The sequence below is a fragment of the Rhizomucor pusillus genome (genome assembly GCF_041956525.1).
Source record: "Rhizomucor pusillus strain CBS 183.67 unplaced genomic scaffold VTP01scaffold_7, whole genome shotgun sequence".
Classification (NCBI taxonomy): Eukaryota; Fungi; Mucoromycota; class Mucoromycetes; order Mucorales; family Lichtheimiaceae; genus Rhizomucor; species Rhizomucor pusillus.
In genome coordinates, this window is record NW_027192149.1 from 429244 (window position 1) to 444820 (window position 15577).

Genomic DNA, 15577 nt, shown 5'->3' on the forward strand with positions numbered 1-15577 from the left:
AACAACAATATATATATATATATATATATATATATATATATATATATATATATATGCAGTACCAAAGAGTACTCCTATGGATACCCCACATCTCAAACGTTACCACCATCATTATGCAATATCTTTCTCTTCCCCTTATCCGCCTCGATTACATTATGCACACTACATTCATCTTCTCATTATTTTTTTATCACTTTAACTCATTCGTTATTTTACCCATTGATAAGATCTGTACATATGTTTTCTCTTTTCTTTGTATGCGTCATTGCTGCATTAAAAACATTATATTTCTTTTTCAGTCTCTTTCATTAACCGCAATGTTTATTCCTCGACGGCTCCACTGTGCAAAAGAACGTATTCTCGCGTGCTATGTCCAAATTTGAGTACGTCCTTGGCCCGTAATTCCACGTATCTGCTGCTTGATATCCGCTCGCCGTTGAGGAATGTGCCGTTAGTTGATTCTAAATCGATGATATAGGGCCTAGATAACCTGTGATTGAGTTATCCTGTATATTTCGCAAAAAAACCTATTCGTGTAAAACTCACTTTACAACTTGGCGTGGTCTGCTGGCGCCGGAAGGATCTGGTTCTTGGACAGATCTATATTGCAGCACGGCGTGTTGTTTTGAGCATGAAGGATGATCGATCGGCATATCAACAACCTTTTTAAACCTTGGATTGTTAATATCTCGATTATAGTGTGCGTTCATACCCATATATATGTATACGCACCGAACGTTCACGCCCGATAAGGTATGCACTTTGTCGATGGAGATGCAACAAATCCACCTGCTCTGATCCTTTGAATACGTACAATCGCCATTTTTCTGTTGGTCTGGCTGCCTCGGGCGGCTCGTTGTATTTCAGTTCAACACCGTTCACAGTGTTGGTCTCGGCTGCAAGTTTGCCAGATAATCCAAAGTTGGGCTGCTGTTTCTCCTGCTCTGCTTGCCGTCGTTTTCTCTCTTCTTCTTCTTCCTGCAGCCGTCTGCGATCTTCGCTCCGGCCCCATTCATAGCGTTCCCGCCCTCGCCGCGGTCGTGAAGAGTCTGGTCCTCGTCGGCGAGGTGAACGTGAACGTGAACGTGAGCGATACCGACTACTGCCGCGATCGCGATCGCGATCCCGTCGAGGTGAGCGAGATCGTCGTCGAGGAGGTGAACGAGAAGGTGATGCCATGTGTGTTCGAGCGGGCCGAAAGAACAAGAAATTCAAGTATGCTCCTGCTGCTCTTCAAATTACTGTACTCCCTCCTTTGATACATAAAAGAATGGCAGCCGATCAACCTACCTACGTTGTGCTCGAGACTTCCATGGGCGCCATCACTTGTGAACTGTACAACAGACACGCTCCAAAGTATGTAGGCGCAGTCGATGTGGGCGATCGCGAATCGATTTTAACTTATGGACGCGCAACAGGACGTGCAAAAACTTTGCAGAACTTGTACGCCAGCGAATACATGCAATGTTACAATAACGTTAATTGACAGCACGTTTGTAGGCTCAACGAGGATACTACGACGGTGTCAGTGTATGTAGCCAATTATCGACTCGTAGCATATCCAGTTTCTAACTATCCACCCTAGTTCCATAGAATAATTGCGGTAAAGTGGACATATCTTTGCTTCTAGAATTTCCAGGTTGTATTCATGCTGTTTCCCTGTCATCTGCTATCTACAGGATTTCATGATTCAAGGTAGGCGCGCGCGGACGGGGCCGTTGGGTAAGGTTTGGTTAAATTCATGCTTCTTGCTACTAGGTGGCGATCCGACTGGCACTGGAAGAGGAGGCACATCTATCTACGGGTATGTTTGAGGATATATGCAAAAAGAATTAGGACGCTTACACTTGGCGCTGCTAGCGATCGGTTCGAGGATGAAATTCATCCAGAGCTTAAGCACACCGGGGCAGGCATCCTGAGCATGGCTAACGCCGGACCAAACACCAATGGCTCTCAGGTAAATATACGAAATGCCCAGAAAGATCAGAGAGGAAATGTCTTGATCATTAATTGCTCTAAAGTTTTTTATCACGTTGGCACCTACTCCGTGGTTGGATGGTGAGCATTGCTACTTGTAATTATTAGGATCGATGTTATGATAACACTGAATTGCTAGGTAAACACACCATATTTGGCCGTGTGAGCGATGGAATGAACGTTGTGAAGCGGATGGGTCTCGTACCGACGGACAGCAACGATAGGTAAATGACAAGCATGAAAAGAACCGACTGAAAACAGCAGTGTTCTGATATCAAAAAATTCGCATTAGACCGAAGGATACTGTAAAGATCAACAGAGCATACATAGAAAAACAATAAAATATTCAGCTATCTAGCAAAATGTTCCTATATTACAGTACATGTCCCTCTTCTATGTTGAATGCGAGCACCACCATTTGTTACGTATGCACTAGGATATCATATATACTTTGGCATTCGATGGAGACCATCATATCCCGGCATCTGGATCGAAGGCTTCCCTTACCTACCTAACGCCGGGTTCACAGCCTCTTTACATTCATGCTTAATGGGTCACGCTGTTTGTCAGAGAAAGGCAATCAATCCCAGGCCCCTGCCAACAACTCCGCTGGCTCCCGCTGAGCGTTGTCCCACCCAGCAGCAGCAGCAGCAGTGCTTCAAAGTCTTTGTATCCGACTGACCGATATATCAAGACGTATGCCCAAGGAAGTTCCGTCTCTTGTCACGATTGCGCAGCAAGTCCTTTCGAGGAACTTGGACGGTACGAGCAATTCACACAGGACTGTTGAAAACAAGCCGATTGATTTACACGGCCAATTGCAGCTATCACTGATGTTGGAGAAGTTCCATATTCACTGCTCAAGGAACCACTGAGTAAAGCGACACCGAAGCAATTGTATCGTATAGAGCGAGCAAATCCAGTAAGCAGTCCATCCTTTTTTTTTTCTCCTCCTATCTTTTTGCACATATCCAAAGCCAAGTTTTCAGTCCGACCACTCTCTCACATATGCATATTGTTCCTCCCCCTACCATCTATTTTTGTGTAGCATTTGATGCCCGGTTCTGATGGTAAGGCTTTTCCCGACCGATTTATGTCCATCAACTGACAGCTTTCCAACAGAGCTGTGGCTGCAGCACTGCCTCACATTCCTCGATCTTCGAGAAGCATATGAAAGAGGCGAGCACAGGGATCCGAAATGCTGGAGAGGTTTATATTTGGTAATAACTACCCATAAATTTACTCAATGACCCTAAATACTCAACTAAATAATTATATTATATATATAGAAACGGTTTGGAGAAAATGAAAAGAAACAAAAGCTCGTTGCAGCAAAGATCAAGGAACAGTACAACAAGATTGAAAGCCAAAAAGCGGCCAGATCTATAAAGATATTAACTGGCAAAGTTCCGCTGCCGAGACGCAGAGGTGCATCGTCGAGCGAAACCTCTGGTACGGAGCAGCGTCACCAATTTGGATATATCGTACTAAGCGACTTATACTTTACTGGTGTTAGGACGAAGTAAACTATTTCAGGAAACAAAAAAGGCTGCCGACCGAACGCAAGTATCTGAACATTTCTGGCTAGCTGGGAGTAAAACTAACAGAGACAATAAACAGGCGTGCCATGTATCAACGTGTACCGACAGCAAGAGTACCACCCGTGCCTAGTCCTGTCGTCTCGGCAAAGCAAAGAACTGCGCAACGTCTAGAACGACGACAGACGACTGTGCCTTCCAGCACAAAACCACCTACCAAGTCCTTGCCGCAATCAACACCACCACAAAGAAATATGTCTTTTCCTCCTCCCAAACGGAATTTACCACCAGCAGTAGTTCCCGCTCCTTCTAGCCGTTATTCAAATGATAAACCTCTGCCCAGTATTTACGCTCCACGACGACCTCCGCCGCAATCTAACATTGTGAGTTGCATTAAAACGCACAAGTCTAGTTGAGCATCGATGAGCTAACGAGCAAATAATCAAGTATGCCCCCGTTTCAAAACGTCGTAAGGTGAGATTGGATTTGAATTTGCTGCATAACACCTGGAACTCAGGCTATTTTAGCTGGTTACGCAGCCGCCGCCATCGCAAGAACAGCGCACTTTAGTCAGGTCGACATCGACGACAAGCATGGACCAAGCAGACTCAAATCCCTCTATAAAGAAGCCAATGGCAAAAGTAAACTACAATATTTTCAAGGACGTACGTTGCTCCCGCTGATAAGCCCAAACATTCATCAAGACACTGATCCCCTTTTGCATAGTTGAGCCGATAACACAATTGCAAGCATATATACATATATATCTATACCCGGGATGTCAATAAACCAAAAATCTTTTCCCAACATTGATGATCGCTGCGATGAGCATGTATTAAACAAATAGTAAAAAGAGTTACAAGTTGTGCTATGGTACAGAAAGCAATTTTTGCTGCAGCTGGGTCCACGTGCGAATCTCGTCTTCATCATTGGATAACGCTAGTATTTGATGGATCCAGGCGATAAATCCGTGATGTTGAACCAGAGAAACAGCAATGTTTGTATCAGATAATGCGTGAGATATTATCTAGAAGAGTTGCAAACCGTCAAGTCAGAACTAGATTTTGTCTGAATATACAAGCGAAGACTCCTTACGTTGATGATTTCTTGTTTGCTCGCCTTGTCAATGACGGCAGAGTTGTACAGCATGATAATTGTATCCCACAGTCTGCTTCGAGAAAGCATCTTGTAATCCTGAATCCAAACAAAAAGCGTCAGGATACTCGCCTGCAAAAACCATCAGACCTAACTTGCCTCGAAAGTACGAATAGATGATGACAAAAGTCGAAGCGCCCACAATCTTTCTCTACGGTCGACTGATGAATTCAAGACTGCAGGTGCAATGGGAATATGCTGAAATGGAATGCATTGTCGTTAGCACGCGAGTTGGGGATGATATTCATGGATAAACTGTTACCTGTAAGCTCATGGTCTCTCTCTGTGTCAACCATCTTTCGTAATGTAAATACATATAATGAGTAGGTTTTGCAAGGATAGAGAATCCATGTGCTACGCTGATAGCAATCGCTGGCGGGATTCGCGGAGGCACATCGTTCTCGGAGCGATCCTCAATAGCATCTCGGAAACTGTCAAGCATGAATAGATACTGCTCTTGCAAGCTAAATTTCCACTCCTGCAAGTCGAAATGCAAGTGCTTTAGTATAAACATGCAATTATCTATAAGACAAACAGCGACGAACCTTTAGTAGCGCATAGAACTGGTCCATGATCTGATAACCAATCATTCGCACTTGCTCGTCAATAGCAGACAGCAATGCGAGCACAAGACCGAGTCCGTTTGAGGCAATGAATCCCTTTAGATCGACCTTTTTGTTTGCAAGCAAATTTGCAAATAGTGGAACGAAGAAGGATGGGTCATATATCAACGGCGCATCCGGTTCCACGAACGTATCGGCAGTAAAGGAAAAGTCCTTGGGAAAATGGGTAAAGGTATACTCCATAAGATCCGCATTAATGAGACCAAAGGTCTCCATTGACACAGTCTCTGGGTCTAGAAGCATACCAGACTGTGCATGAGCTTGACGTGCTTTATCCGAGCCAGGGCCCCAGAGCAAGAGCTTTGGTAGAATCGATTTTTGGGAGGACTTCTCACAGCTTTTCAAAATCTCCAATATCATGCGATCAGGTCGAGACGTTGTTGCGCCATAACTGGTAAGCAAAAAGTTCAAAAGACCCAGGTTCTTTCCAAAGATAGCAGGCTGGATCGAGTGGAGGATATAAACCAGGTTGATAATCTCTTCTCGTTGTTCCTTGTTATCGGGCTCTGCGTCGTTTTCTTCGGTTTGCATCGTAGGCTTCGTTAGTTTCTCATAGTCATCATGTTCCAGTACCCGACGCATATATGTTTCAAGAGGTTCAAGTTTATCGTACTACGCGGATGTGTTAGGACCTTTGAAGCGTTTGCAATTAATGACATGGATGCTAACCTCCTTGTAAACATGGCTGATCAGATATCCTGTAAAGTTGATAGCAGCCGCGTTGCTGAAGTTATCCAGCAACGTGTTCAAGACAAAGTCGCGAACTGTTTCGGTGTTCAAAGCAGCCCATTCCAAGTTTGCATTCTCAAGGAATTCAGTGAACTGTCGATAGAAACAATCATGGATATCCATGGTAAGCATTTTGGATGCATCAACTGCTTCCGCCAACTTTTCGAGCAAGTTGTTAACAACGGCGATAGCAAAATTTCTTTTCTCGCCGGAACTTTTGTATGCAAATTGAATCAAGAGTACGGTCGACTTGGCGAGCACCGTAACAGTGTTTAGACCGTCGAGTACATTGGTCGCTACATCGATGGACAGTCGATCGCAGGTTTCTTGCACCAGTTGCAGGTCGAAGTTCTCGATATAAGTTTCAAAGCAGTAACGATGGAACGTATCAGCGCCCAATTTGGGGGTTTCGTTGGCGAGCTCGTCGACGTTAACAGTCTGTATAAACAATTCTGCAAAAGCCTTTGCAAGTGTGGCAGGCTTCATATACATAATCGTCAGAATTTTATGTCATGCATACAATTATAGTCCGAAGTATATGCAACTAACCTTTGAGCTGTCAGCTTCAGCAGAAACAAGCATTTGTTGGACTACTTGAGACATTACATCAAGTGATGACTTGAGTTCTTCACATGCTGATAAGTCAGACGTCGAGATGCAATACTTTGCAACATCCTTTAGTTTCATGTCCAAAGTCTTGGCAGAGGGAGCATCCAAATCCATTCCACTGCTGCCGTCCTCTTCATTGCTATCTTCGAAGTAGCTTGATTTTATGCAGCCAAGACTGTATTCTTGTAAGCTGGCCAGTACAGTATCCAGTGTATCTTTCAAAGAAGATTCGTCGCATTTGTTTCCCCAAATAATGTCCATTTGCTGCTGTGCTTTTGCAAAAGCTTGCAGAAGAGGTGGCATCTTTCGTCTGAAAAGAAGCGATGCGGCGAGTCTTGATAGAAATAGTTTTATGTATTGCTTGTCACCCTTGAATGACTTTAGATGCTGCAACGTGGTCAAAAGTAGTGGACTGAATGGTAGAATGCTTTCCCCAGTTGATACAGTTTCTGCATTGCTCGTGGACATCACTTCAATGTCGGATAGCTGGCTTGCTAAATCAGCTAGCTGATCTGTGTAACGGTACTGGGCACGGTTGAATCTATCCATGCATTCATCCATGAACTGGAGTACCGTCACCTGCTCATTGCTGAGCTCACCCTTGGAGTTGTCGTTCTTTGGCATTGCTTCCAACCATGAAACCACTTCGTTCGGGTCATGCTTGAACATGAACGAGTCTGATAACGTTCGACGAATAAGCTTTCCGGTCAATTTGCCAAGATGTGGATGTGGCGTTTGCAGATATAACGTCAAGAGTGTGGTTAATGGGGAAAATGAAGATTTTGCTGTAGATCACTTAGTATCCTCCTATGTGAGTTATCAGAATATATCAACTTACTTGTCTTGGCAGTCCATTTAAAATCTGGAGTATGCAGCAACAATTCCAAAAGATGTACAAGAGATTCAGGTCTCGCAGACAAAATATCTTTTGGTATGAAAATGCTAGGATCAACCATAGCTTCCATCACTGCTTCCGGGAGATAGCGTTGGTAATATGCGATCAATCTGAGAGCACAATCTTGTAGCATCTGTTTCTGCACCGAAAGGTCATCCTCGGTCTCGATTTCTTGTTCATTGAGTGACGATGCTTTTTGATAGACAGTTATGAGGGTATTCAAGTCGGGAATTCGTCGACGGAAACCTTCGCGCAGAGAACTTATGGCTCGCTTCCATTGATCCACGTGCGAAACATTGTTGTTGTTGGTATCGGCCCGCTTACTTTCCGCCTGCGATAACGTGTTTACGGCTTTCTCTAAAGCTGGCAAAACTTCGCTGTATTTTATAAACGATGTCGACAGGACGAGCATTGTGACATATTGTACGAGTGCACTGCCGCTCAGCAAACCTTTGTTGGATACTGCTCGACTAAACACGTTTGGAAGGACGTTTTCGAGCATAGTGCTAACAGATGGCGGTTTCAATGGATACAGTTTCGTATTGCCGTAGTAGAGCGAAGGCACAGGTAGTCGTATAACCTTTTGGAGCAATGTAACATTCGCAAGCCATTTACTGCTGATTCTGGGTTCAAGTGAAATCGGCGCATTTTGCCAGTATCTAAAGTCAAAAGAAATATACAGCTTAGCTGGAGTCGTATAATAATATCTGCAACTAAACGTACCCAGCGATCATTTCAGGATTAGCAGCCAGTATTTTGCATACTAATTGCTGTTGGCGTAGATTATCAGATGGTTTGAGCATCGTGATAAATTTTGATAATAGACGGTTTTGCTCCTTGTCAGTCGCTGTCCCATCTTCAACGTTGACAGGTGTATACCATCCCATACTGCGAGTGCATAGACCTGCACCGGGTACCGTACAGATTTTCAAGAGGAAATCATGCGCAAGCTCGGCAGGAATAGCAGTTTCATCGTCTCCAATCGGTTCCGGCTCATCCCTCGCATACACTCGAGCTACCTAAAAAAAATCCATTAATACATAAGCTTCCGCACGCTTTTCACTTTACGTCTGCTTGCCTGATCCAAAATATGGGGAGAGATTACATGTAACTTGACTGATTTGGGTATATTGGTGTCCAGCAGAAAATGATCGCTCATAACCGAGAAGATTTCATTCATAAGCTACAAGTAGTTGCAACCACCACTTAGTCGAATATGCAAACAATATTATATTTTCTCCCCCCTCTTACCTTGTATGCATCTTGATCGAGGCCATTGAAGAGAGCAGTTACCAGATTCTTAACACCGAGTGCATGCTTTTTGGTTTCGACGTCACCGTGAACAAAGATAGCGAGCACAAAGCGCACATAGTACGTTCTCAGATCTATAGCCGTTAGCAACCTAGCTTACAAGCAGAAATCAGAGCAATCCTACCATATAAATATTTCTTGGGATTTTTCGTCTTTTTGGCCTGCCGATATCGCGATGCTCTCATAAATCCCTATATAACCGGACGGATGTCGATCGTCAGCTCATTTCTGGATATTAGATAGGTGATGAACGCACCTCTGCCTGGAAGTTGAAATTCTGTACTAATTCTCGTGTCATCAATTGGCCGAGCGAACATATAGCTGAGAGCACTTTGAAGGTCGATATGCATTGAGGAATACGAGCAGATGCAATCCCGCGATAAATGTGCTTTGAGAATGACTCCAGGACCTTTTTAGCAAGTTGCAAGCCGAATGGGCGGATAATGGGTGTCGTACAAAGGCGCATGAAATATGCAATAACCTCAGGCACTAGACATTCCAATGCCTCAATATTGTTCTACATACGTTATGTTTTGTAAGATTCTCTCTATATATGATGTGACATATATGTAATCCTACCATGGATTGAAAAGTCCAAAGATCCAAGAGGTCTGAGCAGTCGTGGCAACTTTGGACGTATTCAACGAGTGGTCGCGTATATGTAGCGGCTGGATCAACGCGGATCGCTGTTGCTTCGGCGAGCTGCTCCTTCAGATTCGTCAGAGCTACAGTGGTCGCGTAAGCAATCGTCTCATCGTTTTGCGATCTAGTAAGAACACTGTCTACCTAGTGTCAGGGCACCGACGTCTCGTAGTTTTACGACAGCTGCAATGCCATCCGGTTCCGTGTATTGCTCAGCGGCTGCTTGAGCATTGGTCGATGTGGACGACGTGCTGTTCTTCGTTTTCTTCGCCATGGCTTATGCACTTGCCCTTGGCCACTCGAACTCGCTCAAGATCTACAGGTTTCGTGAGTAAGTGGTGGCTTAATATACCGACTGGACGGGCGGAACTTCGTTTGAGGCAAGCATCTGTTCCTGCGCTTTCCTTCTTCGAGACAGTGCCTGGCGCGCGAATATGGCTGATTTCGCCTCAGCAATCCGAGGGGCAAATGTCTTTGAAGGATGTGAATATATAACTAGATTGTGTGAACGATTCATCGACGCAACCGGTTCGTACATATTTGAATATGGCCGGACGCTCCACTCAGCACTTCCTGAAATCCTAACAACCGTATTTGGAGCGCCAAATGCAAAGCAAGTATATTCCGCAAAGAATAATATACAAAGCAATGAATTAATTGACATATCAATAGAGGATGGGTACAAACAGACATGAGTCCGGAGCAAGAAGCGACAATACGCAGGATGGCACACGTTGACGGCGCGTTCTTTCAAGCGCTCGTGAGATTGAGCAGTTATCCAACTTATACTTACGAAATGGTCACAGAACGATTTCCTGTATGTAATTCTGTGAAACAATGGGAAGCCTAATCTAGGTGACTAATTTACACTAAGGAGGATGTGCGAACAGCACTGGATGCTGGTGCTACCAAATATCTACCGCGATTATACTCTGGCTCTGTATTTGTCGATGGAAGCTCGACCGCAAACTCCAGTGATATACGAATATCTTCAACGAAGCAATCAATAATATTTCCACGACCTTCTGCGGGAACTTATAAGATCAAATTCAATCCTATCCAATTCTATCTCTATTACTTAACCAGTGTAGTAACCTGGAAACCACAGACGTCGACGACAGCATTCAACACCACAACAGCAACATCGTTACCATCTTCCACTCAAACGCATTTAAACCCGTACACCACATCCCATAGGACCACATCCCCATCTTTTCCATCCCAGACTGCAACGCAGAGGCAACAAGTTACTACGCACCAACAGCAACCTGCTACTATCCAGCGACAACCATCTGTGACACCAAATCTCTCATCCAACGTGTACAGCCGAATAATCAAAGAGTACATGTCTCGTCTCATTCCGTCGGTAAAGACCTCATCGACGTTTACACCCACGATTGGAAGCTTCTATTTTGACGCATGCATGGAATTATGGATACGTACAGCATGGATACCGTACGGACAGAAGCTTAGTACGGAGCATTTGCATTTTGTCACGGTGTTTGTAAAATATATTGTGAGCGGTGATCTTCGACGATGTACGTATGGAGCATCCAGAAATGACGACCCAGCTACTGCTCAATATAAATCACTGTACGATACAATGAAGGAGGAACTGTATATGTTGATATCACGACTTGCATTGAACTGGAGCAAGCAGGATGATTTTTTGCAGGTATGGCAGTAATGAGCAGCACGACAACGTCCTCCATAATATTCAACCTCGACGTCGTGTTCCAGGTGGTGAAATTGTGGACATTGTGGGCAGCACCGTGGCGACAGGTCAACGACACAAATGCATACAGTAAAGATACCCAATTGCTCACTGTTGACGGCTGGGCTTACTTTGTGCTCGATAACGCTCTCTACTACATACCACTCGTTGAGATAATTCTGCAGCGAACGGCAACGTTTACGTTCGCTGAAAACCAAACATTTCCGACACTTCCAGCACGACCCACGACCGCTTTACATACAACATCGAAAAATATATCACCGACAGCATCCAATGCCCAACTACAAATCCTTTTCGAACTTTTCAATGTTCTGAACACGGACGGAATCACATCATTTCTGGCAGAGGTTGAGGAGTGCCTATCGAGCCTACAAGCCAGGGCAGCAGGCGGCATTGCAATGGTGAAGAATGAAAGAAGCAGCCGACAAGCAATCGAATCCGTTTCAAACAAATATTTCCATCGCAACGAAGAAATCATCAGTAAGAAGCTAAATCAAATACTCGATCAATTGCTCCAACTTGGAGGAGGATCTTGGAAAACACCACATCTGTATACGGAGAAACTGGCTCCGAGGGCGGAGCCTTTGATCAAGACATTCGAAGCATTGCAGCAAGCATCGCAATCAAAACCTGATGCGATCAGATCAAGGGGTCCCAGTATCTACGGATTAGGCGGCAAACCGAGAGCAGAACACATCAAGGAAATTCAAAAGGCAGCAGACCTGTTGAAAGCTACATTTTCTGTGAGTGACGTCTGCTACTGCCAAACAGGTGATTATGACACTAAATTATTCTATTTTCACTTTCCAGATTACAATAACTCCAAAACCAAAGCCTTCAACGGCAGGCTCTATTTTCTCTGCTCTGCAAAAATCAAAGTCCAAAACTGGTGGTAACAAAAAGGGTGCTGGCATCCCGGAGGCTGGATTGAAAAACGGCGGCTTCTTGACGCCAGAGGAACGGATACTCGTGCAGCAGGGCAGAATGATATGTAGCCATCAAAATATACCAGCTGTAGGGCCTCGTTCGGAAGAAGTAGTGTGGTCATACGAGTCCAAACTGATGGTCCGATGGATTGTGCCTTTTGACCGCTGGATGAATCGTCACGTAAGTTTTCTCGAACGTTCGCACAGAGAAAGAATTTAGCGCTAATTGGAACGTTAACAGTACCGCAGATGGATCCCGGAAGGAACGCCCTTCTTGCCTCACAGATTGAGCGTGCGTTTCTTGGCAGCTCGAATCAATTTAGTGTATATATTCTTGTTCTTTTGCATTATTTACATATTTGCATCATGAATACAATTTGTGTGTAGTTTTCCATGAGCATAGCATCCTCGTCGCATGCATTGCTTCTACTAGAATTGCGGACCAAGGTGGATAATTCGCTGTGAAAAGATTAAATCCCCCAATTTGTGTCTCACGTAGCTGGTCCACCAACCGGTCCATTGCTCTGTTTGGCCATGCGGTACTAAGTGGTACCACATACACTGTGTGAGTGTCGTGCCTAAGGAACAAGCATCGCTAATTCTGGTCGATAAAGTCTCTTTTGCCAGAAACGTATGGCGTTTAACTTTGCTTTTATCTAGTTGCATCGCGTTAGCTCGTGATTTCTCGCAGGCTTCTTTTGCAAATACTGAGTATGATGAAAAGCAATTGTCTCAAGAGCAAAATTGTTCCTGGTCAACGATAGATTCCATGGGCTCAGGTCTACCGTTCTCAGCGACAATATTTCCTTGTCCATCTTCGTATAAAAATTGAGCACTCACGATTGAAATTGTATATAGTGAAAAAAGAAAGTAGCGGGAGAATACAACTGCACTTAATATAAGAATTCCCAGCGTATGCGACATTGGATTTCGTAAGTAGGCAACATCTATTTTAGATATGCGACAGGTATTTTTGCTTTAATCCACGCAGCAGCCTGAGCTTAGTGACAAGAAGAAATTTTACCGACTATCTCACACATTTTTAATCGATCTTACAAAGTATTGAGCGTTGATAAAAAAAGGTTCAAAACACGTAAGTTACAGCATAGTTGTACATACAGTGAAGAGTATGCATAATTCGTCGATAGTCAAGAATCGTAGTGGAAGGCATGATCGGACTTTGTCGATTTTTATCATTCACGAAAGCTCTCCAAAGAGAAGGGAAAAAACTCTTTCCTTTTCCACGACCCAGATCTTTCAAAACCTTTCAACAAACCAAGACTTTACGATCACCAGATCAACAACTTAAACATAATGGTATGGGACTATGACTTTATTAGATGTTGTACCTGGATCTAATAAATCATCTAGGCTGACAAGGCACCAGATTCTAATGTACAGCAAGAGAAGAAGGAGCGAGCTCCAATTCTATCGCAATCGGCACGTTCAGGTCTTCAGGCAGGTTTTGAATGATGAATGCAGCAAGGTTAAAACACGCGTTTGAATTTACCAAAATTTTCACGATGTTACATAGTTCCCTGTGGGTCGTATTCACCGCTATCTCAAGGAGAAAAGCCGACACAACGCACGCGTGGGAGCAAAGGCAGCAGTGTACACTGCAGCGATTCTGGAATATTTAACTGCTGAAGTCTTGGAACTTGCCGGCAATGCGACAAAGGATTTGAAGGTCAAACGTATCACCCCGCGACATTTGCAGCTTGCTATCCGAGGCGACGAAGAACTAGATACGTTGATCAAGGCAACCATTGCTGGTGGCGGTGTCCTTCCTCACATCCACAAGTCTTTGATTGGCAAGACAAAGATGGGTAAAAAGATGTAAAAAGATGTGTAACCTGTTTCCTCGTACCCTGCAATCCCACCCTCCCTCGACCGATCGATATTTTCCGTGTGCGCGCGCGTCCGTTTTCATTTTGTCTGTCTTTATTTTTTATCCATGACCTGCCACTGTGTGATCACTGTACAGAAAAGAAAAAGTCATCTAGTATATCAATATCAGTCATCACAGATGTGCAAGGAACTAGCTTGAATTTGTCAGTTGGCAATTTGGCTGGTCTCTTTTATATACTTTATATAATATGCCCTGGTGATGGTCATAGATTAGGAGTGCCTTTGTATATGATCATGTTGCTTACGGGTTATCTTTGGCCGACATGTGTTGATAAGTTCCATTTCATGGTCCACTAACTCAGTCCCCTCTCTCGCTTGATGACTTCAAGGAATAAGATCCTTGTCATTGGACCCGACAACGGATGCGTTCTCGAGTTTGTTAGGGGTAATCCCTCAGAGTTGGAAAAAGACATGAGCGTAGGTTGACAATGCTTTTCCTTTAATAACTTGCAGGCATATACAAGGCGTCCGACCTTGAGTTTCCAGAGGAGCATGTCCAAGATCAATTGAAAAAGAATGAAGGAAAGCACTCTGGGCTCAACATTCCATGGACGATCGATACCAAGTACTACACTGCCGACGTTACTTTCTGGCTGGACGTGCTTGAAAAGGACCTTGCTGAGCAAGTCAACGGATATGCCAAGGAAGAGAACGCAATCGGTCAAGTAGTGGATGCATTTGTCTACGTTTGCAGTCTAAAGGAGGCAAGTGTGGGGAACAGGCAATAAAAAGAATGTACAATTGGAGGATTGACATTTTATGGCATAGCCCGAGACATTCGAAGGTATCAAGGCATGGCTGCCGTTCTTGGATAAATGTGCACCTGCCATCCGTTTATGCGTCAGCACAGGGGCTGGATCAGGAAGCGAGGCATTTGAGGACTGGTGCTTGGATCACGAGTTCGAGTACGTTGATCTGGAACAAAAGACTGTGGAGCCTCTGGACAAGGCTGGTTGGGACCTTGCTGTAGATGTTTTGCAGACAAATATGTGGGATGGCATGAAGCAAAAGGAGCAGGATGCAAATGCACGACCGCAAAGAGAGAATACCCCCTACGATGAAGATGACGACGATTTGTATCGAGGTAAGCATTTGTAGAGTTATCCTCAGGTTACGATGATTGACGAACGGCTGTTGTCTAGAACTACGTCAATTGAAACTCGATGACAAACTTAACAAGGCAGAAGAAGAAGATGGTCTAGGTAAGGTACTAGATATATTGCTGGCAAGACTAGTCAAAACTTAGTACATGCAATACAGACGATATGCCTTCTGCAAGCGAGATACGGCAGATGCAGCAGCAATTATTTGGCGATATTGATAAGGAGGATGGACTGGATAAGGCACTTCAGACGATGCAGGCTCTGCGAGGTAAGTTGGAAGGAAGGCATCTTGCACCCACAGCGGAATGTTTACAAGTCGCAGAACAAGGACAAAACTTACCAGACGACGAACGGAGAAAGCTAGCTGCAAAGGTCGCATTGTCCTTTGCAGCGCAGTTGGGAATTGAGTAATAACGATAAATTTTG

At 44.3% G+C, this 15577-nt stretch overlaps 7 protein-coding genes across 7 annotated transcripts; 5 read left to right on the forward strand and 2 right to left on the reverse strand.

Annotated features, from left to right (window-relative positions):
* Positions 1–321: 321 nt before the first annotated feature.
* VTP01DRAFT_9641 (uncharacterized protein) lies at positions 322–1179 on the reverse strand (the record flags this gene model as incomplete). The annotated part of the gene is made up of 3 exons (XM_069388889.1): positions 322–481; positions 547–662; positions 733–1179. 3 exons carry the CDS (start codon positions 1177–1179, stop codon positions 322–324), a joined length of 723 nt encoding a protein of 240 aa, XP_069240060.1.
* Positions 1180–1270: 91 nt separating this feature from the next.
* Positions 1271–2318, forward strand: VTP01DRAFT_9642 (uncharacterized protein; the record flags this gene model as incomplete). The annotated part of the gene is made up of 10 exons (XM_069388890.1): positions 1271–1356; positions 1419–1443; positions 1501–1530; positions 1586–1603; positions 1680–1695; positions 1759–1804; positions 1861–1957; positions 2022–2058; positions 2117–2201; positions 2270–2318. 10 exons carry the CDS (start codon positions 1271–1273, stop codon positions 2316–2318), a joined length of 489 nt encoding a protein of 162 aa, XP_069240061.1.
* A 357-nt stretch (positions 2319–2675) lies between these two features.
* VTP01DRAFT_9643 (uncharacterized protein) lies at positions 2676–4253 on the forward strand (the record flags this gene model as incomplete). The annotated part of the gene is made up of 10 exons (XM_069388891.1): positions 2676–2739; positions 2802–2899; positions 3026–3047; positions 3100–3197; positions 3267–3429; positions 3494–3539; positions 3598–3898; positions 3963–3989; positions 4043–4180; positions 4242–4253. The coding sequence occupies 10 exons, from the start codon at positions 2676–2678 to the stop codon at positions 4251–4253; spliced, it is 969 nt and encodes a 322-aa protein (XP_069240062.1).
* Positions 4254–4383: 130 nt separating this feature from the next.
* VTP01DRAFT_9644 (uncharacterized protein) lies at positions 4384–9753 on the reverse strand (the record flags this gene model as incomplete). Its single annotated transcript, XM_069388892.1, has 15 exons — positions 4384–4542; positions 4611–4709; positions 4770–4868; positions 4933–5148; positions 5216–5905; positions 5963–6502; positions 6572–7416; positions 7470–8185; positions 8250–8545; positions 8605–8709; positions 8778–8911; positions 8962–9028; positions 9094–9354; positions 9417–9562; positions 9624–9753. The coding sequence occupies 15 exons, from the start codon at positions 9751–9753 to the stop codon at positions 4384–4386; spliced, it is 4503 nt and encodes a 1500-aa protein (XP_069240063.1).
* Positions 9754–9913: 160 nt separating this feature from the next.
* Positions 9914–12510, forward strand: VTP01DRAFT_9645 (uncharacterized protein; the record flags this gene model as incomplete). Its single annotated transcript, XM_069388893.1, has 6 exons — positions 9914–10092; positions 10152–10296; positions 10354–11154; positions 11220–11957; positions 12025–12321; positions 12382–12510. The coding sequence occupies 6 exons, from the start codon at positions 9914–9916 to the stop codon at positions 12508–12510; spliced, it is 2289 nt and encodes a 762-aa protein (XP_069240064.1).
* Positions 12511–13454: 944 nt separating this feature from the next.
* Positions 13455–13980, forward strand: VTP01DRAFT_9646 (uncharacterized protein; the record flags this gene model as incomplete). Its single annotated transcript, XM_069388894.1, has 3 exons — positions 13455–13457; positions 13512–13598; positions 13675–13980. 3 exons carry the CDS (start codon positions 13455–13457, stop codon positions 13978–13980), a joined length of 396 nt encoding a protein of 131 aa, XP_069240065.1.
* Positions 13981–14366: 386 nt separating this feature from the next.
* VTP01DRAFT_9647 (uncharacterized protein) lies at positions 14367–15562 on the forward strand (the record flags this gene model as incomplete). The annotated part of the gene is made up of 6 exons (XM_069388895.1): positions 14367–14433; positions 14502–14752; positions 14817–15132; positions 15191–15250; positions 15309–15419; positions 15474–15562. 6 exons carry the CDS (start codon positions 14367–14369, stop codon positions 15560–15562), a joined length of 894 nt encoding a protein of 297 aa, XP_069240066.1.
* Positions 15563–15577: the final 15 nt, after the last annotated feature.